This window comes from Struthio camelus, chromosome Z, assembly GCF_040807025.1.
Source record: "Struthio camelus isolate bStrCam1 chromosome Z, bStrCam1.hap1, whole genome shotgun sequence".
NCBI classification, from domain to species: Eukaryota; Metazoa; Chordata; class Aves; order Struthioniformes; family Struthionidae; genus Struthio; species Struthio camelus.
The window spans coordinates 23603189-23627905 of NC_090982.1; the positions used below are offsets into that span (position 1 = coordinate 23603189).

General features: G+C 35.7%; 1 protein-coding gene across 10 annotated transcripts in view; it reads left to right on the forward strand.

Moving 5' to 3' along the window:
• CNTLN (centlein) overlaps positions 1-24717 on the forward strand; it is a 199158-nt gene that overhangs the window by 168991 nt on the left and 5450 nt on the right. For 9 of the 10 annotated variants that reach the window (XM_068928901.1, XM_068928897.1, XM_068928896.1 and 6 more), the window contains 4 exons: positions 1306-1443; positions 1799-1984; positions 20260-20457; positions 21697-21774. In XM_068928901.1, coding sequence (XP_068785002.1) covers positions 1306-1443; positions 1799-1984; positions 20260-20457; positions 21697-21774 — 600 coding nt within the window. Of the gene's footprint in view, positions 1-1305; positions 1444-1798; positions 1985-2603; positions 3777-20259; positions 20458-21696; positions 21775-24717 lie in introns of those variants that run through there. The other variant, XM_068928899.1, reaches the window with a different exon arrangement.

Below are 24717 nucleotides of genomic sequence, written 5' to 3' on the forward strand. Positions count from 1 at the left end.
ATGGAAATGAAATCTATGCACATCTCCTGGCTGTAGTGGTTAAATGCTTTAATATGTTAATCTGTTTTCTACTGCAATGTTATGAATAATTTACAGTTCTACTTTGGTTTTAACATTTCATGTAATTCTATCTGTGTAGGTAAAGGTTAGTATCTGTAGCAAGTTATTTTCCCCTCCAAAATTCTAGGAGAATTTCGCTGATGCTGGAACTTATATTTGCCATGGCATCTTTGTATATTATCCAAGCATTGTACTTTAGCCTTTAATTCCTGAAAAAGATTATGACATCTGGTTGTCTGTGAGGTTACACAGTGTATTATGCACTGTATGGCTCCAAAATAGAAATAAACAATTTGCCAACTAGCTTTTATTTTCCTAAAATGTGGCACTTGCTGCATAACACAGACACTACCTCTGCTTGCAGTCATTAAGCACTTTCAGCTCTAGAGAGAGATACTGTCTTACCCTCCAAGCCAAAGAAAAGGTGTTATTAAGAAATCCTCAGCCAGAGAGTGAAAGCACAAGTAAGCAAGGGAGATAAAGAAAGAAATGAGAGAAATACCTGATTTTGTTTTTTGAGAAACAGTTTAGAATGGAGTGATGTACTTTAATCCTATTCTTTGAGTGTTTTGAGCATTACATTTTTCATCTTGCACACAAACAAATTCCATGCATTTCTTTGATTATTAATTATAGAAAATCAACTTGATAAATTTGACATTATCTTCAGCAGAAGTTCAGAGAAATTCTCTAAATACTTGATACTGTCTGGACAGCTCTGTGGTCAGTACTGTCAGAGGAGCTGAATGAACTTCTTGGAGCATTCTTTTACTTCAGTTTACCCCAAATCAGTGCTTGCATTATCTGGCAAAATTATAGCATCTGAGAAGCTGTGAGGCTATTAGCTTGTAGACAGCTCTCTTTTTCTCAGCTAAATCTTAATTAGAGTCTTCTACATCTGATAGAAAAAAGAGTGGAAACTGTTTCATTCACTCTTACATTCACTTCAGCTGTGAAACATATCTAAACCTACAGCCCTGCAAATTAACAGTTTTTCTTTATATTTAATACATGTCAAGATTTCATGTAGCAAAGCTGTGTGCATACTGATCTCCACTGGATTAGTAACAGAGATTCGTTAAAGACTACAATTTCAGAAAAATATACTTCAGTCAAATAATTTGTATAATACAGACTGGTATGTCTGTAGTACAGATCAATATCAAGATTGAGTTTGACTTGCTGTTTCACTTTTAAGTTTTGTATCTTAATAATGAAACTGCTCTTGACCTTTCTTTTTTTCAGGTAAAAGCACTGACTGAAGACTGTTCAAGCAAAAAAACTTCAATTGACTCACTGAAACAAAGGCTTAATGTAGTTACCAAAGAAAAGTCTCAGTATGAGCAGTTGTATCACAAGACTAAGGATGAGCTGGAGAAAAAGGTATATTACAGTTGCGATGGCTCTGCTGTGGAACCTTTTAATTACTTATTTTTAAAAGAAAAATTGCAAGGTCGTCAACTTAGACTTTTTAAAAACGTAAAGGGAAAAAAGAACAGAGCAATAGAAGTGTGTCTGATCTGATTAACTCACGTGGCTAAAAATTCAGACACTGAAACATATGGATATAATGACTGAAAATGAAATTACTTTTTTCCTATGAAATTGCAGTTTATGTGTTACAAGTAGAATGTTCTGTGATGTTAACTGATATGAACCCTTTTTTTTTAAACTGCTGTAACTCCCTGTTGGCTCTTATCATATCACTGACTGCTGTTTCTATATGGGTGTATTTCAGCATCTCAAACTCACCAATCTAGAGAGCAAAATGATTGATACTGAATGTGCCATGACTGCACTTGAAACTACTGCATCCCAACAGCTCCATGGCTTGGCAAAACAAAGTGGGCAAGCTTTGGAAACTGTACAAAAGAGGCTGCTGCTTGCCAATGACAAAGTAGAAGAGTTCATGAAGTTTGTGAAGGTTTGAATTTTGATTTTCTTTTGAGAGTTCACGTAAAAAAGGAAAGTCTTCTGTGGAAGTTAAAAATTAAAGGGTCAAATGAGATTAGTACTTTGGTGTGATCCCTATTCTGGAGCAATCTTTGAAGTTCTTAGGCTGGCCTGTTGTCAGCACTGCGCTGGCCTAAAGGGAGACCAGCCAATGCCTCCAGATCGTTCTCTTAGCTTAAACTTCCATGCTTTTTTCAGAAGCATTGAATGAAGGATCATCTGTCTTGCAAAATTTAAAGCAATTTTAAAAGCAGTATATATAATATTCTTTCCTTATTTTAGTTAAGTACTCAGCAGTCTGCTATAGTACATCATGCAGCAGTACTGTATCTGTGATGTTCTACAGATAGCTTCCTCGTACTAATTCAGTGTGAAGTTCTGCAGAACAGGCTAATCTGTGTTTTGTAATTTAATATTTGAAATATAAATATTATTTTTTTTATAATATATACACGACTGTAACACGATGCTACAATTTACATAATTAAGAATTACAATGCTCATTTAGTATATACCTAGTCTGAATTTAGCATATTCCTACTCTATACCTACTTACAAACAAGATTGTATCTTATTAACCCATGAGACAGTTCCACTTACCTTCTTCCCGTGGAGTTCTGTAGAGATGAGCTGCTGTCGGATGTCTTTGAGCAAGTCCGATAACCTCCCAAGTAAAGAAGAATAGTATTTTGGTGTACTGTAGAAGGAAGACATGTCTAGTTCTCCCTTCATGAATAGCTTTGCAATGTGGACTGAAATTTATTAGCATGTGTTCCTTTTGCCCTCCTTCTGTCGTCATCAGATAACAAGTCACTCTACACTGGATTTTTCAGCCACTTGACTTTGTCATAAAATCATCTCATGTTCAGGCCAGTTGCAAAATTCACATTGACTTTAGTTTGAAAAAGAAGTTGACCGATGTTGAACGAGCTTTAAAATTCTATATTCAAAAGATATATAAGCTAAAGATACATGATTTGAAAATGGAGATTGCATTTCATTAAAAAAACTTTACCTGTTGGTTTAAAAAGGAATTATTTTATATTTTAAATTTGTTATTAAAATAAAAGCTGTCTTCCAATGGCCTTGTTTCATAGCCCTTGCAAAACTGATTGAACTGATCATACTTCCAGTTATGCCCTGTGATTCAGAAGTATTTTGCCTGTTCTTGAACAATTTGTTCTTTTTCATGGAGAAAAATGTGCTTTCTTCTGACACAGAATGCTTGCTCTAGAAGGAAGGAAGGAGTGTTCTTTCCACGATGGTATTGTTATTTTGGCTAAATTAGGAAAAGTATGAAATCTTCTAATGTGTAATCTCTTTCTTTCATAAAACAACCCATGTTATCGATGAGAGAGAGCCACAATTCTGTTTTCATTCAGGTTGATAGGAATTTTAGACTGACTTTATTGAAGAAAATGTAGTGGATGCATGGATACACAACTAATAAGGACTTAATTAGATTTAGCAATTTTGTTCTGTGTTCTCTTCTCTCTGGAATCTTTTATGTGACCAAAAATATTCTATCTTCTGATTACTGTGTGCCCCAAGTTTAGTTAGTATTTAAATTTATAGAGGTTGTAGCAGAAGAAGATAAAGAAATGAGTCATACTTTATATACTCCCATAATGAAAACTTTATACAAAATTAGAAAATGTGAGAGGATCTTCTGTTTTCAAAAGTAGCAGTAATGAGACAAAACACCTATTAGCCACTATTACAATATTTCATTCATTGTTGAATAAAATGACCGCCTCTCTGTTTATAGCTGTCAATATTTGTTAATATTTACATGGTTGTACTGTAAACTAAAGTAATTGTGATACATAATTTCTTTACTAAATAATAATAAATAAAAATAATAAATATTTATCTACTAAGGCTAAATGCATAGTCTCCCCTTCTGAAAAGAATGTGCATGCATATTTCAAACACTATTTTTGCTAACTGTTTTTCCTCTGCAGAAAGATTTTGTGAAAATAAAGACACTGTCTATAAGTCAAATCTTGATGAACAGAGAATTCCTTAGCAGCCTGCTTTGTTTAGGTAGCTATTAAATGTTTATGGAAGAAAAATCCTGCGGAATTAAATTTCATTCCTAGCACACCACTGTGAAAAATACAGTTGAAAATCCTTGGCGTTCAGTGGAATTTTGCAGTGCATCAAGATAGTCCTATTAAAATCCTTCTTCCATGCCTCATGCTATAAGATGGCACAGTAAGAAATAGCAGTGCTTCTCCTTCCCGTACTAGCTCTTTCTGTGAAGTCTGGCCTGTCTCATTTCTGTTCTTTCCGTCCAAATGGCTGTCAGTTTTCCCCGACTTTGTTTCTGTCTCCCTCTAGTCTCAGTAACTTTTGCTGTCAAGTAAGTTTTTCTGTATAGTGATTAATCGAGTTTAAAATGTCTCTTGCATAAGCTGTTTCATTTGTTTTACTCACTTGTCTTTGTCTACTATTCTGATCATTTCTCAAGCCTGACTTGATTTTTCTGAGTGCAAGTGTAGTCTTCTCATTCATCAAGTTCTGTTACTTTTTCTAGCTGTTCCATGTGACGTTAGGTAGTTCTTTTTGTGACGTACAGCAATTAACTCATTTCAGCAGTGCTAATTAACAGGTTCAGTTAATAATAGGACAGCAGAGGAACTTCAGAACGGATAGGTTTTTCCACTTGTAGCAGGGGGTTATGGAAAATTTGAGATAACAGTCACTGTGACGTGTTTTGGATATGTTATTTTTAACGTATTCTGAAGAAGAAAATAGTTCTGATATACAAAGTATCAAAGACTAATACAGAATAGAAGATAGTAGGAATAGATATCTGGAGTATCTTATAACATTCAAGAAGATAAAATCTGTCTGAGAACTAGATTTTTTAAGTCAATGCTGCACGGAAGAAGTAAAGGTAAAACTGAAAAAGTGGACTGTAGGTATATTACCCATGAAAGAAGGAGAATTAAGAACCATTTGCCTTTTTCGGAAGAAGCAAATTCTTTAAGAGTTATGAATATACACATGTATGTGTGTGTGTGTGTGTTCATGTAGATGTGTGTGCATGTATGTATGTATACGTGTATATATGTGTATATCTAAAATGTGTATTTTAAATGTCTATTATAAATTAATATATAAGCGAATATACTGTTGAAGGCCCTGACTGAAGGAATAAAAGGAAAGATACAGCAACTCTCCCTTTACAGGAATCTTTGGAGTGTAGTGGAAGCATGCATCGGGAGAGGTTATCAATAACCTAAGGGAACATAAGCAGTCATTACTAGTGATTCCCCCTAAGGGAAGAAGCAATGACTACTGGTGTCTCTGTATTAAGAGAAGACAGATAATTCAGCAAAGGCCACACACAGCAGTGTGCTGTCTTCCTGCAGAGAGAGATTACAAAGTACTAAACCAAATGGTACTATGAGTGTCTGAGAAATCTTCAGTGGTCACGAAACGCATGAGAACCGATGGCATGGCATCGCATAGAATCGTACAGCCTATAGATGACTTAAGGGGTCCATGCGGCAAACCTGAAAGACACAAATCCTTTCAGCCTCCAGAAGTGGAAGAAGGCAGAAAATACTAATGTTAACTGTTAGATGTGCGCTTAAAGTGAAGCTGAAGACTGTGGTGTTACGAAACGTTGAACCTCATTCTAATGATAGAGGAAGTTACATAAATAGAATAAACTGCATGTGATCTGTTAAATTGGTGGTTAGATGGCTGCCAGGAAGATATTAAATATAAGAGGAAGATTTCTAAAAAGCCACTTTTCTAAAAAGCACAAATGCAAATGTAGACTATCACAAGCAGATTGGATTTACCTAACGAAGAATTTAAGGAGAAAAATAAGGGTTGATTTTCTTTATGTACTAAAATGTAAGGAGCTTGTGAACGAGATGTTAGATATAACAGTCAAATAGAAACATGGTGGGATGATAGACCATAATTATATTGTAAACATTTCCTGTATATTTTTTTCTGTTATATATAATATTCCATTCAGGACAGATTTTGGATACTGGGGACAATGTGAAAGAGGTGAATGTAAGTTGAGAGAGGGAGAGGAGGAGAGAGGTGACATTCTGCATTAAAAACACCATTACTTGTCTTTCAAGTTATTGATAACTCAGAACCACAGGATCTTCAATGCATGTGGATCAATATGCTACCTGGGGGAGGGGTTGCTGATGGGAGTCTGTTGTATACCACTGGATCAAATTAGAGTATGACAAGTTACTAATTAGGTACATATTTGTGACACACAGTAAAACATTGGGTTGTTATGGAGAGCCCAGTTTGGGACATGAATGCAGGTAACTAAAATTGCTGAACTGTAAAATCTAGTTCTACTTTCTAAAAACTGTGGAAGATACAATTGCAAACAAAAATTTAGTGCATCCAAGATGCTGTAAGTCATTTTTGGACCTAATTCTTTTGGGGTGTAGTGTAGAGAGCAGGAGTCCTGTTCTAAATTATATTCAATGGGAACAAAGAAGGCACCTCAAATCAGTGGTATACATGACCAGTGATTCAGAGCAGCTTATTTCTTATTATCCTTATTATCCTCTGTTATGAGGAAGAATGGCTAGGAGAAAATAAGAACAGAAATTGTGCACTCTAAGAGTTAATTAGGTAACCGAAAAGCACAATTCCATAATTAGAGGATAACTCCTTACACATGCCTATTTCAGTTTGATGGGAAAGATAAGACAAATATTTAGAAATAAAAAGGCAGCATAAAATGAATGGAAAATGGATTATAGGCAAGAAGCTGTAAATATGAGCATTAAGGCAGAGAGGGTGGAGGAGAGGCTAAACAGAACAAGGTGAAATCTATGGTTAGCAAAGCCAAGGACAGAAGGGGTTTTAAAAATGTGCTTATGATAAGGCAAGTATTGCCAACTGGATAGGACCCATTATTAGACAAAAAATTCATGACTGTGTAGAAGAGGTAGAAATCTTGTATGAATATTTCTGTTCAGTATCTGGAAGGAAGAAGGTTAATGTCATTTGAAGGTGATTAAAGATTCCCAATCTATTAATAGGATGGAAGATATTAAACAATTTCTAGTAAGGAAAAATATTTTACCTTGAGAGGCTTGTGTAACTTATACCTTTAGGGGCTGGGGATGGTTGAAGGGATTTCTGTCCTGAATAAGTATTCAAAGTAAGTAAGTATATACTCTTAATAGTGGGATGAGTATTCGAGTAGTGTAAAAGAAGGTTAATTTTATGTTGGTATTCAGAAAGGGCAGTCAGGCTAGAAACTTACAGGTCAGTTAGTCTAACCTCATTTCTCAGTAAAATAAAGGAAATCTGATATGAATTGCAATTATTAGAGAATTGATATATGAGGGTAATTATACTACTTAGCATGACTTTATGGAAAACAAGTTCTGTTAGATACACAGATTCAGATCCCTGGTTTCTTTCCCTGAAGATGATTCAAGTCAATTGATTAAGGTTACTATTGATTGTAAAATACTGTTTTTTAAGATGTCTGACCTAACACTCTGAGACATGCAGATAAAAAATGTAGGCTTTAGAATATCAATAAATATGTCAAGTGTATTAAAAATTACCGAAGTGGTTGATATGAAAAGTAATTTGTGAAATCTAGGTGTTTCTAGAGTTCTGTAAAGATCATAGCTAAACTTGATTATTAAACATGTTCGCAGAAGTAGAAGTAGATACTAAATCTTGATAAAATTTATGAATGCTGTTTGTGAAAGACTGAAAATTAATAATGAAGGTATGGCTATCAATTATAATGTCAGCTAGCCTCAATAAAATATGTATTTTTATTACAGGAGAACACAAACTGTACCTATATGGGGGAGCAAGTGACTCTGAAATTTTAAATGCCTTTTATAAAGTTGTATGTTTTCATCCTATCCAACTTCCATCTGTACAATAATTCCTCTTTCTACAAGGCATCCAGTTTCTAAAGTGTGTACCATTGCTCAATATTTTCTATAACTTGTGGTATCCTGTCTGATCCTCAGATGGATCTTGCCAGCTATGTGCAGCACGCCGATTACAGAGCAAGAAGGGTTTTATTTTTTTCGGTACTTGTGCGAATGCATGCAGAAAACAGTCATTGGATGAAGTTTAAAAAATGACGTTAGACTATTTCATTTGATGTCTGTCTAATGTAGGATACAGTACAGTTCTTTGTTGTGAAAGTGTCCAAAATCCTGCCTAGTTGGTTTTCTTCATTACTGTGCTATTTCTTTTATTAACCCAGAGTTTGACAGCATATTGCTCTCACAGACCATTACTGAAACCTCAGTGCCCGATAATGTTGACTGTCCTGTTCAACTCTCACATGAGCAAAACTCTTGTTTGTAAGTAAATCTGCAGTGATGGCATCTGCCCGAGCACACACAGCCTCAGATCTTTTCTGACCTTAAGGAAGATGCTTCAAAATTCTGATAAAGCAGGTAATACTCAGCTAATGCGGTAATAATTAGACAATGGCATCTGAATGCTTCAAAGATAGCTTAGTGCATTTCTCACTTCTGTAATGCCCCTGTGATTTGAGAGTTGTGTGCCCTCCACAGAGGATACCCACTGAAACACAGTTCACATCTGGTCTGTTCTGGCATTGTTCTTGGTAGGTCTCCATTATAACCATCTGATAAAACTGACTGCCAAAATCAAGACCCATGACAGTTTACTTGGCAAGCTTAGTAGATGTACTTGGGGATCTAGCACTCCCTCTCTTAAGACATCTGCTCTCATTTCTGTTACTCAGGACAGGTCTTAATCTGGGTGCTTTTTTGCCTTTGTTTGTTGGTTGACTTACCGCTAGGTGCATCCACACATATGAGAGGCCTTACTGCACCTCTGCTTGGATGACTGATGTTCTGCCAGTCAGTTGCCATTCAGTGAGCTTACCTCATTTCCCAATATATATAAATCTCTTCTACCTTTCTGCAGTCTCTCTTAAATCCTGGCATCAGCTTTGCCCTGGCATATTTTCTCACTGCTGTCTTGGGCAGTAGTTTAATTTGCAGTTAAGAATAAGTTAACACTGCTGTTAAAAAAGTTCTCTCTTTGAATGACCCTTGCAGCTCATTTCTTCCCCTGTGACTCTGCCTCCTCTGAGATTTCACAGAAGTTTATATGTTCGTATAATGTGAGATAACTCAGAAAACTTGCACCGGTTTACTTTAACCTTTTGAAAACCCAGAGCACTGCAGATGGAGCAGAGGTGGGACACATTTAAGAGGTTGCAGGTTGGAGATGCTGGAGTTGCCTTTTTTGGTGGCAGTGCTGATTGAAAATATCACATGAAACTAGTCTTCCTGTTAGAGAAAAAAAAAAAGAAGAGCCTTATTGATGGTGTTTCAACACTTTCTTCTTAAAAATTCCCTCATTTGGCAAATTCCTATTATTTGCTCTCACTGTCATTTTCTCTAGAATTGTTCCTGTGGTATCAAAGATGGAACATTGCCAAGAAAGAGATGTTCTTCTCAGAATGCCCATAGATTCGTGTAGATGATGTCCTGTTTGCTCCTATCTCAAAGGGAGAAAAGAAGAGAAAAGAAAAAGAGTTAGAGATGATAATGTAGTTGTATTGGGAGGTTGAATTATTTGGGCACTATTCTGTGGCTTTTTGATTAGCTCATCTCCGAGAATGGAGCAACACGTATACTGCTACTGCAAGTACCTCCAGCTGCAGATTCATTTCGTTGGATGAAAGCATATCCTTGCAGTAGATTTTCAGAATTCTCCTGTTATGGTGGGCCGGCAAGAAATACTCTTCCTGCACTATTTCTGTTGGTGAATATGTCTCTCTCTTCAAACCTGAGAGAATCAGTTTCCTTGGCAGCAATATTCATCTGAGTTCTTTTGGGCCCAGGATATGTAGAATATAATTTTTTTTTATGGGTAGCTATGTTTCTTCATTTGAAGATGATGTTGAACGCTGTTGGTAATTGTAAATTTTTATTACAATAGAACTAGAGTTTGTTGTGCAGAGGAAAATTGATTTATTTGGAAAATTTTACACAATTGTACATGAACTATGTGCATTCAGAAGTGTTGTTTGACCATAGAGGTCTTCGTAAGTTACAGGGACATCTTGCAAATAACAGGTAGCGTATCACTTATATAAATCAACACCGTCAGTTTTGCTTTGAAAGTGAATGCCTTTCACGTGACTTCAGATTGGTAGGAAATGTTCCCCAGTGGGAACCTTTAGAAGCCAGAAGATATGTATATTTCATTTATTACAGTCCAAACTGTCATGACATTACCTAGAAAAGAATATCCAGAATGATTATTTTGTGTTTTGTGGAGTGGATGATGAGCCTGCCAATCTGTGTTCAGTCAAAATCAGCAAAATATTTGGTTACAGGGAAGTGTTGCGGTTTAAGAATCGGTATTTTTATCTGCTGACTGCACTTCTTCAAGGGAAGGTATCCTATATGCAAAGCAAAACTTATGCAACTGGAAATCTCGCAATTGAAAAAACAGGCACTTTCTGGTTTTCTTCAATATGCATGGCACTTCAGGGAAAAAAGAGAAACACAGCTTTTATTAAGAAATACCAACCATTCTTGGTTCTGAGAAGAAATTGGTGATAAATTAAGCTAATCTCCATCAGGATTACTCTGCAGCTGGGATTTAGGCAAATTGAATCAGAGGCCTGAATAGTGACAGTGAATATCTATTAGACTGTAAACAGAATAATAGGCTCTGTGAATTTTAATGAATGAAGTGAATGGCTGAACTCTTACAGTTTACAGAAAGCATATGGTTAGTGATGCATGCAGTATGCCAGGAACTGCATATAATGTAGATGTCTTAATGGATAGAATCTTGATTACAAAAAATGAAGAATAAATAGAAAGCTTTTGGAGTTTTTCCTTACTCCTCTTTTTCTTTACTTTTCAGCTTTAGGATACCATTTCACTTTGTTTTTTTATGACTATGATAGACACAGATGATATAGAGACAGTTTAAAATATTTTGAACATTGTTTATTATTTTATATCCTCATCTGTATTAACAATTTAGATATTTTTAAGTGATTCAACCTGTGTAACCAAATTGCAAGGTATGTCAGGTTTCTGCAACTACACATATAGGTCTGATGCAAAGTTTACGTGCAAGTAAACTCTGATTCACCTAGGTAATTTTGTTAACATTAGCACCAGTTTAATTTTTGTCATGGAGCCTGGGAACCATACTTACAGACCGTGAACCTCTAATGGTAGACAGTGTGGAAACAGATCCAGCAAACTAGAGCTAAGCACAAAACTGATCTCCCTGAATTGCACATAACTTTCTGTTCTACCTCAGGACAGGACTGAAATTCTTCCCAGTTTTTCAGAGAATCAGATTGCCTCAGGCTCATCTGGGAGCTACTTGGAGCCCACTGTAGTGCATTCCCTGGAAGGGTATAGATCTGCCTATGTTCCTTTACGTGGCTTGGAGAGGCGGCTCTTTAAAGCTGATATTCAGCTCTGTGCATAACCTTGGAGATACAGACTTAGAAGAAGGCCTAATTTAAAGATAATGGCCAGTTTAGGGTCTGAAAGGAAGAAAGAGTGATGGCAACTAGAAAAAGAGGGTAACAGGAAGACTTGGGAGATAGAGGAATGAATGCAAAGTACATAATAAAGGGTCTGAGCTTCACTTCGTAGTGAAGACTTCCTTGGGAAATGTTAGGAAAAACAGCAAAACTTTAAAAGGAGGAGAAAGTCTCCAGTAGTGATTTATTTGAAAGTTCACATTGAAATAGTTGTTCAATGTATGTTTGTAAGATTACTGAGAGAGAAAGCTGAGGCAGAGAGAAGAAAAAGCACCAAAAGACAGAACCTTGTGAAGTCTCCACAGTAATTTAGAAGCATGGGAACAGAGGGGATCCCCGCAAAGGACATGCTGAAAGAGCTGCAGAGAGGTGGGAAGGTTTCTAGGAGAGTGGAATCATGAAAGCCAATAAAAGCCAATATTTTAAGAAAAACACAGTTGATAAGAGGCCAACTGATTTATGGAATGATTTTTTAAGAGACATAAGGATTACCAGAGTTGACCTCTTAAATTAGGTTTCAAATATATGTGTATTTCAGATGTGCAGTGATCTTAGGGCATTTGCTTTAGATATGCTGTGCTTTGTGTTTGTTTCTGCAGAAAGACAATATAAGCTGAGGCACTGAACAAAGTATCAGAAAATCTTGGTTGCTGGCCTGCTGTGTGACTTAGAGAGTGTTGCTTCGTCTCTGTATTTCTTTGTCTATCCTGAGTGTTCTTTGTTTGCCATGTCTAATATACCTGTGGTGGCTTTATCTGTCCTAACTATTCAGATAATACGTTATCTGAGATCCAGGCCACCTCTTCATACATGTGTGAAGCTCTAATCTCAGTCGGGCCTGTTTTTCTGTATAAATGAATAACTGTAATGTATGATGTCCAAAAGACATGATGCTAGTTTTGCTGACACCTGTGTAAATCAGGTGTAATTCCGTTGAAACCAAAGAACTTACGGCAGGAAAAAAAATCATTTAAATGAGGTGAGACTTAAATGTTAAAGTAAGTAGGACTTTAAATTATTATTATTGCCCATTTCACATAAATATAATCTTAGAAACCAATATATTTTGACAGAAATACTCTGCCTGTCATCCCACACTGATTGCACATATTTCAACTCATTCTGTACTGTAGAGAAAACTATTTTTTTCCTTTTACAGACCACAAAACGTGGTAATTGTGTTGAAAATTTGGCAGCAGTATGATAGAAACTATGATGTATTTGCTGATTAAAAAAAAAAAATCACTCTGAAAACGGTTGGGCATGCAACTTAAGTTTTTGACCATCTTAGAGGTTAAGGTACAGGAAAGATTAGATGACTGTAAAGCTAATATGAAATCTATGACCAAATATCCCTCCTGTCAGTAAATATCTGATGTATATTCTATAAGCGAGGTGCCTATTCGCTGAAACAAGAGAGGCTTCATTCTACCCAAAGCTAGGTTATTAAAAGTGCTACGAAAAGAGACAGAGTTTTAACATAACATTTCAGGCATAAATGAAAGGTAAACAGTTATAAAGGGTGGATTAAAAAAGAAAAAAAAGAAAAAGTTGATCAGTAATGCAAAAAAGTTAATTTTGGATCACAAAGGAAAATTTTAAACACGTGCATATACTCCTAATTAAATATTTTGTACTTCTCTACGTAAGTATAAGTTAAGTTGTAATTGGCCAGGATGGGTCCATTCCTGCATATTTAATTGTACTTTGTTTTGAAAACAACCTAAAATTAAAAATTACTTATGACCTAAATTGTTTTTCTATCTTCAGGAACTCAGCACAATGTAGTCAATTTCCTTTTCTTATTAATATTAAAGATATGCCAAAGTATTTTTAATCTACCCTATAGTTTTCCATACCTAGGGGCTGGTTAAGAAAATATAGTCAAAAGAATATACTTGATTTTTTACTTGAAAATACATGATTATAAAGAAATCATTTATTTTCAATGGCTGTGAATGAAGGAACAATAGTATTTAAGGTGAGGAAGTAAAATGGGATGGGGAGCAATGATATGTTGGAGAAGGGTGAAGAAGTGTAGTGCTTTAAGCTGCCAGCTAAATGAGGCTTCCTCTGTCCTCTTCTCTTAATGCGAAGCATTACATAGTTACACTAGTTCAAATCTAATCTGAGATCAGAATCAGATTATCAAATATTATACACTACAGTTTCTCATTTTTGTCATTGTACCTTAATATTATTCTTGCTTTTTGCATTTTAAATGATTTTGGAGTCTTCATTTTAAATGATTTTGGAGTTTTCAAGGACAGGAAATTAAGTTTTGTGTTCAAATACTGATACCCTGACGTCCCTTTCAGTTTGTGTTACGCTGAGCGCTTTGTCAGGAAAGCTATGGTGGATTTAGCAGTAGTAGTTGTAAAACAATACTGTGCAAATCTATCTACCCTTTTATTTTCCAGATGTTATTACCATAATTGAGTTTAGGATATAACTGAATTTGCCTTTTCTAGTTCATAGTCCATTATCTATAACTCAGAGCCACGAAGAAGGCAGGACTGTGCTCGGATGCTGGACTCTAAACTGGAGACAGCTTTTGCTATGAAGGTAGAAGAGCCTGGTAATATTTTAAACAACTTCGATTAATTTTTCAGAGCTTGTCTGTTACATCCTTAATTATGCTTCTGTGTGTTCAGATTTGCTTCTGGTAATGAATGTGGAAAATCTTGTAGATGCAACTGCAATATGGCATTATTCTGTGTGTACATACTGCAATTTCTCAATCTTTTTTTAAAACAAAATTCTTACAAGTCTTCATGTCGGACATTTCTTCCACGCAATATGTGCTTTCATCCTCCACTGATCTCTCTGAAGCTGTGAGCACTATTTTCAGTGTTAATCAATATGAAATTGTTTTTTTTAATTGTATGCATCTGTCTGATACCTAGCTTTTCTGGATGTATTTCCTCTGTTCAGCTGTTTATTAAATTAGGCTTTGAAATTTTGAAGCGCTGTTAATTTTTAGATAATATTGTCAGTCTGGTATTCCAGAATGTATCTTCTTGTTTTGTGTGGGTTTAAATGCATTTTACAGCTTGAAAATATGCTTACTTTTATTTTCTTTTCCATCAAGATGAAAAGGCTATCTTAATTCCTCCAAATATGTACAAATAAATTTGAGAGTTGAACTGTGTAGTTTAAAATATATTTGTTCATAAATGTTAAAGCTACAGCAAAAACTGACAGAAGTCGTGCTGAAGCTTGACAGATAAGGCCAGTGCAGAGCACAGCACATGATAAATGTGGCTTGCATGACGTTAATAAAGAATGTATGTACCACCTTTAATATCTGGAAATAGCTTTCTGGGATGTTGCTAAACACTGAAGCTGTGAGCAAGAGGAAGCTAAGGTTGTTCTTCATATCCTCTGCACCTGTTCACTCTTCTTTAAGGGCATGTGCTGGAGTCCCTAAAATCATTTATGATCTCTGGAGACTGTAAGAGTTAAGCTAACCTCCTGAGGCCAACTCATTCCCAGGGATCAGAATGCTGCGTTACAGCCCTTGCCTAGAAAAATCCGTTGCAATGGTCTATCTTGTCTTTATTTCTTATCCACGCTCTTACCCTTTCCTAATCAAAAAAAAATTGATGCCTAGAAGGTATATTTGTTCAAGTGAAGGAAATAGTTGAGCTCAGATAATATATAAAAAAATAAAAAGGCTATAGAAGTTTTGATTACCTCTGACTTACACAGAAGTCCGTACTCTGAAATAGTTTTAAATACTAGTATTCCATGTATGTTGATAGTCATAGAGATGCAATAGGATCCAAATAATTCTACTTTCATGGAAGAGGCTTGAATGCTTGTCTATGCTGCTGTTACAGTGTGTGATATTATCTCTTCATGTGACTTTATACATTCATTCTATGTTTTGTCTCTTTGGTGGTGAGCCATTTGGGGTGTTAACGCGCTCTCACTTTGTACAGTGCCAAGATGTGTCCTAACTTTGGACCAACAATTTTGACTGTACTACCTAAGTGGAGAAGTTCTTTAATCTGCCAAATTCAGATTGTTTTCCACAAGCAACTGTTACACCTTCACAATACTTCTGCTCTCTTAGGAGACTAACCTGTTTCATTAAATATTTTCCATTTCCTTTTTAGTATAATGGTATTGGTCACATCCTTACACCATTCCAATCTATAAGACACATGAGTTTCTGAATACACAATAATTGTATCTAGAGGTATTTTCATATTGAACTATACACAAAGAAAGTACAATGTCTGAATGCTGGAATCAGTTTATGTACATATTGCAAAGCAGCTTTGACCAAAAAAAGGCCTCAGTGATGGGAGTGTGAAATTTCATTGTTTGTTTGAAGAAGTTAGGGCCAAAAATAACTTCAATTGTTAATGAAATGTGATGTAATGTTTACTATAATTGCCATAGAAAGGATGTGCCCAAGTTGTTACTGTTACAATTGAAATTTCAAGGGTAGAACACTTCTGTACATTTTTCCTATTGTACAAAGCTCAATAAAGTTTAGAATATTCCTATTGCATAAGTAATATGGGCCATGGCTTCTGCTGTGAGATCTCCACTGGTGCTCGATTGTAGCTCTGTAGAGCTGCAGAGCAGGCATCAGGTTTGTCCTGGGGCCATTAAGCTTTATTGTACTACAAAAAATAACAATAGAATGTGTAAACTAACCTGGTAATTCCGAGAATAGTTTTAGACATTGATTTGGTCAAGTGGCATTTGGGGCCATTGATCAACTTGCATCAAGTCCCAAGATCAACTAGTGTCAAAGCTCTCTGAAATATAAGGAAAGTTAAAGCACCAACCCTATTAACAGTGAGTCTGCAGGATCTGTATATCACCACAGTTTCTTTGGGGGTTATATAAGTATGACCTTTTAAAGGGGGAGGGGAAAAAAACCCTTCATTTTTATAGATCTAAAAGCTGGCAAAAGATATATTGCTAAAAAGTCTTCATTTGCTGATATCAAAGTTGAAAAATACTATCTCAAGAATGAATCTTTTCGATTGTGTAAATTCAGTAACAGGGCTTATAAGAGAGAGATTTTAGTACTGGGGGCAGCCCAGGAGATATAATACATAAGTATATAAACACATAGAGTTTGCAGGTAGTGCAACAATTGCTACTGACTAAAGAGAGCTGGGTACTTTAAGCTTACTCTTTATGATTTTAAGCTTATTTTGTTATAGTTGGACCAGTACCAATTGCTCTGATATGTTGCAGTTTTCACGAATTATTCAGGGATTCCTATTCTTGTTGGCTGGTGGAAGCTAAGTGTGTCCCACAGGAATAGTTCTTGACAGTAACATCTAAGCTGGGAAAATGACTTTAGCAACAAAATATCCCCTTGATTTCACACAAAAGAAAACAAAGAGAGGATCAAAAGCTAGTATTACTGGTAGCAATAAAGATTTTTTTTAATCAAAAGCATTATTACAACTTAAGAACGTGAAGAAGGCATGTTCAAAAATATCTAATTTTTAGGTCCATAAGTTGGCTTACTTTTTTATGTATGCTGAAAGCCCTTGCTTTAGGGCATTAATACGTAGCTAAAGGAAAGAGCAATTGAAATTTAAGCTCCATATGTTAATGTTATACTATGATTATATATAATGTGCAAGTTTGCGTATCAAAAACTGTTGATTTTAATTTTCTCTTTCGTTATTTTTTGTTTAAACTTCCAGGTTTTTTTTGGTCTTTTGCTATGGTTTCTCTAGGCTTTCTCTTGTACCTTCCTTTCTGATAAGCTGAACTAATGGATCAGGAAGTGTAGAGTCACAGTTTCTAGGTTCTGCTGTTGCTATTGCCATTAACTTATTCATTAACCATGAGCCTCTTTTGGAGTTTATATCCACTTATAAAATTTATCTAATAATGTCTTATCTCATAATAATATTGTCTGGCAGTGTTTATATTGTCCGAGATGTTCAAGTTAATGTTTGGTATAATGCTTCTTGTTTGTCTTTACTTGGATATTTATCATTAGTAGTAGTCTTTCCACTTAGCTGTGCAATTCATTTTCTTGTATTTTGACTCTTTAATTTACATTTCTTCTTTATATCAGCATACCAGTGTGCACCTCCTGACTGGATTATCTATTTGACCGAGTTCTCATTATTTTTAAAACTTTGGAAGCTTTAACTTGATTGGAAAAGGAGAGCTGAGCTTATTTGACCATGGTCAAATACATTTATTTTTTAAGTACACACTAAAATGTTGTAGGAGCCAACTTGCTGTTGGACCATTTCAAATGCTACAGAAACCTGTTGTGATGCATCTATAGTTTTCTCTCACAGCTTGTGTTGTGCTTTTCTCTTTGGGGTTCTCTACCCTCTTAGTCTATTTCTTTCTGAGAGCTGGATCAAAGTTGTCTTAATTCCTTGCCCATAACATATCAAGTCTCTTCTCTCCTCTCAGCTTACTCACAGGAAGGTGTATGTACAAGATATTCTGCTGGAAATGCTACAGAAGGTGGGATCCACTCTTGAATAAGGAAACTGGACAAATTTCATTGTCCCTCCTCTCCTCAAATTTGTGTTAGAGTAATTTTTTTTCTAATATTTAATTTTTAGCTAAATATAGAAAAATATTAAGTTGGAAAAGTCGTATAAAAATAAGTAGATCCTAGAATCAGATGAATGTGTTTTGGTTTTTTTGAAATATGTCAGCAAATGCTCTCTAATGACTGTGTTTTGAATGCACTAGAGGCCATAAAGTACTTTACCCTAAATGCCAATAAACAGGCTTCATAATTCTGCAGTCAGTTTCTATGAGATGAAGGCAGGGTGCAGCAAAAGACTTTTCAGGAATTTTATCAACTACTGATGAGAGATTGTTTAATAAAATGAGCCCTACATATGACGGTCAAAAGAAAATTTCATTCTCCCATTTTAAACTTAGCCAAGGTGTCTGTCTTGACAACTGCAGTTCTGCCTGACTCAGGCAAGTTGAATATACTAGAAGGATCTTCTGACATTGAGTTACTGCTCTTATCTCTCTAACCAACAATATTTAAATGATATCATCTCACTGTGCTTTTACAGAATGTTTGTCGAACTTGCACAAATATTTTAAAACAAAATAACCTTAGTTATGCAAACATTTAACTGAACCGGAGAATTTTGGATATGGGAGAATTAGGCACTTGAACCTTCAACATTTTTGTTACACAGTTTGGCTCAGGTTCAGCTATGGAAGATACTATTCAGTACTTGTGTCGCATTGGGGAACAAAACCAGAAATCCTGCTTGGATTCCATTCAGCTTTTTGGAGAGGATCTCTTAGGTTATTCAGGTTAACAAGGTATTTTCTACAGGCTGTTTCCTACTGTTTCTTCAATTTTAGTTTTAAATAAACTAAGAAGAGTGGTCTCCGTCTGTTGGCTTTGTTGTCTCCCTTTCATTATCAGTATTATTTTTTGTCTGATGATCTTTCCATTTTTAGCTTTTCCTAGTTCTTTTGTTATGGTTCCTAAATCCCAGTAGTCCCTTTTTACCACCTCACATAACTATTCTTCTTACTTACCACTTAAACCCTTAAAACAGCTGTGCTTTTCAGACTGTACCAGTAAATTTTCTCTTAACCACGTTCTCCCATTTTTCTTGTTTCTTTAAGCTGTGAGAATCTTTCTGGCCTAGGAGTGTATACCACCTTACAGAAATGATCACAGGAAAAATTTCTTTTATTATTGTTATTACTACTATTATTATTAGTGAATAGCAATGGTAGTAATGAAAATAAAAGTAATGCTATTAATGAAGCATTAGCAGCATCAAACCTCCTGTCAGGCGCTTGTTTTTCCTTAAAGCCAATTAAAGGTCTTCAGTAGCAGAAATGGGAGATAAAATTGAGGCTTCTCTTGGTACCTGTGGCCTTCAGACCTTTTCCAAGCCGTGGTTAAGGATGCATTGCTATAGTGGTTCTTCTTTGGCACCTGTTCCTCTCTAGCAGCCTGCACTTGTATCTGTTTAAAACATTTACTTAATAGGCTAACAGCACCCCAGCAAAGAAACTGCCTGGCTTGGCTAGGCCTTGTGTATGGGCCAGCTGCATATAAAATAAAACAGTGCCTATCTCAGCCTTGAATAATAATAATATAGTGGACTAGTGTGCTGTAAGCGTAGGTTGTTTATCACCACTACTGTGATGACTTAGACTGTAGAAAGGATATAGGAAAGAATCGCTAGTCAGGAAAATTTGAACTATCTTTTGTTAATCAGAACCAAAATTTCCAGTTTGGAACAGTTTTGAAGAGTTATACTGATGTTTCTTCATGCACTGAGGTACAAATAGCCTTAAAAAGGATCTCTGAATACAGTAAGCCCTGACACTTCTGAAGTTATTTCAAGAACATTTTGGCGGGCCGAATCAGGAAAAAATTTGTAATTGATTCTGTGGAAGCTGCTCTCTTTTATTAATGATGGCATTATGAAAATGGTCATTTTGTTAAAAGCATATGGAAAGATATTTGCACAAATATTTCACAACATTATATCTTTTAATGGATGTAATCCAGATGGGATTAATTCATACTTTATTTTCTGAATAGTGTGCTATTTTGTGTTACAGAATGTGTCGTATTCAACTGATAATGTGAATGAAGACAGTTCCTACCTTAAGGAGCTTAGTCGAAATGATACTATTTTTTGCACAGTGTTTGCACTTTAAGAAAATTACAATAAGTATTTTCTGTTTGCCTCTTCCAGGCTCTAACCAGAGAGTTACAGCACAGCATACAAGAGCTGAGAACAAAAATCAAACAGGAAAAAAGAATGGGAGAAGTGAGAACACGCAAAAAAGGTCTTTCCCAAGAGTGCGTTCAGCGAGCCCAGTCCTTGGCAGCATCTATCCTTAATGTTTCAAAAACTGATCTTGAGGAGATACTAGAAGTAGAAGATGATGAGGTAATTTATTTTAAGGGTTCTAGTAAAAAGGGGCCAGAACAGAAGGTGGTGTCAATTTCTGCTCTTGAGGCAAAGAATTGCCAGTTAAAGATTGGAAACTGATTGTACACCATCCGCCACAAAGAGAGTAGAACAGTCTGGTTTAAATAGAAAGGACAGATTAGCGACTACTAAGGGGTTAAGCCTTCGGATATGCATAAATAAAATATAAATAAGCTGATTTGAGCATGTAGATACAGAGCCGTTATTTAAAAATTCTTAAGAATTTCCTTTTTTATGACACCATTTGATAGGATTACACATTTCAAATAGACTTTTGTATTAATGAAAACAACATTAGAATGTATCTTGCTGTGCCAGATTGATTCTGTTGATGCTTACTTTCTTGAGTTGTGATACCTATTAAAGGTATTTGTAGCTGACAGATGGTTTCTGGGGGAGCTCGTTGCTTTTCTTGTTGATCCTATCGTCCATTTTACTGTGAAGTATTTGATACTGTTTCATCGAATCACTGTCTATTAAATAAATATAGTTACAGGATTTAAAAGCCTGATCAAATAGTGCATGGAAAAGGCTATGCACTTTTTGTTTAATAAGAGCGTCTAGGAGTTGACCATTACTGGTTAGCAACAGTCCTCTGGTGACACCTTAAAATTTAGTTCTATATTGCAGAAATCACAAAAGGGAGTTTTCACAATTGCTACATGAAGATGCATTGTACATTTATATGCACAGTGTAGACTACATTCATGAGTATGAACATTATGGTCTGACCCCTGCCCTGTTTGCCAGCACTTACAGACCCGTTTAAAGTGATTGGCTGTGGCAGTATTTTTCTATACTTACGTTATTGTCAAAGTAATTTCTATATCCTGTGTCTTGTAATCAGAGTTGTGAATGTGTGTGTAAAACGCGCACATAGTCAACTATAAACAGAAAACAAATGTAATATACAGTTGATGAATTTGCAGTACACAGATTTTAGATACATATTCCATTTGTCAGTGTGTAGACTCAGGAACCTTTAAGTTGAACTTGTAAAATTGTCACTGAGGATAGGTCTGTAAATTTAACAGAGCTCTCTCATTTTGCAGTTATGATTTAATTTTCCAAACATAGTCCCCAATTCCACATGCTGTTTGCTTAATATACATCCAGTTACATGTGTCCTTTATTGTTCGTCATGTTCTTATCGGAGGGTGTCAAAATACTGTATCTGTTATATTTTCCTATTTTTAGGAAACAGCAAAGACAAAGATGGAATCTGAAAAAGATAAAGAATGGCTGCACTATATACAGAAGCTTCTTGAAGCACAGGTGCTAAATTTATATCTTCCCTTAATGAATTATAACTTTCTAATCTGAATAGCTAAGTGTTTTTAGGTCATAATTAATCCATTGCCTTTGTAGTTATACTGCCATTGATGATCCTAAACCATACAGTGATAAAGCAACTCAGATCCTTCTTTTGTAGCATTTCTTTTTTTCTCTTAAAATAAGAGTCACTGGACAAGACTGAAGAGATGTTAACCTAGGATTTGTGGTAGCTAACTTAACAGCTGAAAACAATATCTGGAGAAAACCAGCACAGATCTTGGCAAATGTGTTAATTAAATTATTGAGACAGTCTGTGATGCTTGCTAGAGTGAAAAGGATCCATTCTCTCATACCTCTTAGGAAAAAGAGATTTTTTTATTATGTGCCTTTAAAGTTAGTAGTTGATATGGACACCTGAGGAGTTCATGGGTTTCAGTGACCTTTTACTGTGGACCTGTTTCCAGTCAATTCATGTTTTCCTCATAGCCAGACAGCTGTTTATTATCGTGTCTTCCCGCATTCTCTACAATATTTTCTACTGAGACCTCGAGCAGCTTGTTAGTGGGAAGTAAATATTGATTTGGCATCCTGTCAATGCAGAAAGAATGAAAAAATTTCCACCAGAGGCCCCTCAAACATTTTCCTATCGACATTTTCTGGGCAGAGAGGAAAGCTGCATAGAGGATGACAAGGCTGAGACTAGCGGAACTCCCTGAGGGGTCCATTCAGACTGCCGCTGTGACCTGTGTGATACTTTTTCTTCTCTTTCAAGTCTTTTTTTTAATACACACATGGTCTGTTGGGATGCTCCCCTCTTGTAAGTGATCAAGGGCAGTTTATTGGCAGGTGAGAGCCCTGCTTTTCTAGCCACAGTCAGCTTTTGTCTGGACATCACTGACAACATACATTGACTCTTGAAACTTTTCCGTTATGTTTTGGTTGTCTCCTTTATTCAGATTATGTGTAGCTGATATCTGAAATGAAATAAAATTTGTTTTCATAAATCAAATTCATAAATCAAATTCCTAATGCATAGTCAGTAGCATGGGTCCTTAGCTATGTAGCTCGTTTCTATTAAGAATGTGAATGATTGAAAATATTTTGAAAGCCATTTCGAGGGAACAGTCACTTTCAGATTGAAATATTTTATCCTTAATAGCTCCTGTGTCTAGATTGTGTACTATGACCAGATTTTAAAATAATGACACTTTTTCCCTCTTTCATTGTCAAAACTTACTACCATGAGGACTCCTTAATTGCTGCAGTAGAAGAGATGGAAATATCTGTTTGCTTTTATTGGCTTTCTCAGAAACACTATATTTTAAATTTAAATATCTCCTAGTGCTACACACAACGCAGCAATAAAAACAAACATTTCTATTCACTAAATTTCCTTCATTTTAAGAAATTTTAAAACATCAGTATTAATTGTGAGATTCGGTACATATTACAGACTCCAAAAGAAGAATCAGATTCACAGGATATGATTAAAAATTCTTATTCTTTTCTTGTTCTTGGGCAGATCATTAAAAAATCCTAGGCAGAATGTTATCATTCCTCTTCATCTTATACAGAGAGACAGTGAAAGCTGTAAGAGTAAAGGTAACGCTTGGGAAGCCGACCATCTTTAGAATCACAAGGGGATTAGTTCTTCTGAGGAGCACCCAGCTGTGCTTTCCGCTTCTGTCCATGCTAAATCATGTGGATGGAAATTTCTGTGATTTCTTGGGCTCTGTTTGGGAGGAGCTCATGGAAGATTTCTGTGCCCTTTAAAATGCTTGACCTGGGTCTTGTACAAAAGTTGACCGTAGGTTCCTTTAGTAATTTGTAATATTTCTGATCAGAAAACTAAAGCGTATTAGGAAATGCAAGTTTTTTGTTAGGACTTTGCTCAAAACAGGCTGTTAACTTAGTGATACAGGTTGGCAAACTCTGTACACATTTGTACCTTGAGCAAAGATGCAGGCTTACTGTTTTCCATTATTCTGAGAAAATGTTCAGCTGAAAATTGCATCAGATCACTTAATATTACAGTTTGATATAGTATCTTTTTGTGCCATTGAGCCAGGACTTTGGAACATAATTGCCCAGCAGTATTGATTTAATTGCCTAGGTTTATTTGTGGACTCCTAATTATTGACTGGAGGTAAATTTAATGGAGAAACCTTTATGAACACTGGGAAACTGCTGCTGTTGCTGTTATACATAATGAACTGCATCATATCCCTTTAGATCATTCTTCAACCTAATTTTATTCCTCTGTTGACAGTACGATAACATTTAAAATGTCATAGACATTTTATTTTTATTACTGACATACGCCATTTTACTGCTGCATTAGAATTTTGGGGCGACTGAGGGAAGCACTAGTTGCTTTTTACTGTCATTTTATAGATTCCCCTAGAGTGTTATCATAAACTATAGCACACCTCTGTTTTACACTTCATCTATACCTTTATTATCTGTACTCTTATGACATGAAAGTGTCTAATTTCTGTCAGCTTTACAAAAATATTAATATTTCAGTGATTAATATTTTTTGCACTCATGAGGTTCACAGACTCCAGTCAGAATTTAGGTCTTTATTTGGTCAACACGTGATAGAAACTGTGAGGGCTGAGAAACTTAAAATCAGATAAAGGCATCTCTGATTTAGGATGTTACTATGTAGATAAGAATCTTTCAGTCTGAAAGTACAGTCAGGTTCTGAATTCTGCAAAGCTGGTAAAAATTACTTACTGTCTAAACCAACATCTCAAATGGCCAACAGGTTTTTTTTGCAGTTGCCTTTTGTATTCATGCCCTAGCACCCAATGAGGAAAGTAGTGTCACTACAGCATAAATATGAGACATCTGAATAACTTACATTAGGATAAAAGGTAAGATCTTTTCTTGCCTACGAAGAGCCTGTTCTTGGAGAGACTTCACAGCGCTGCGTGTGAA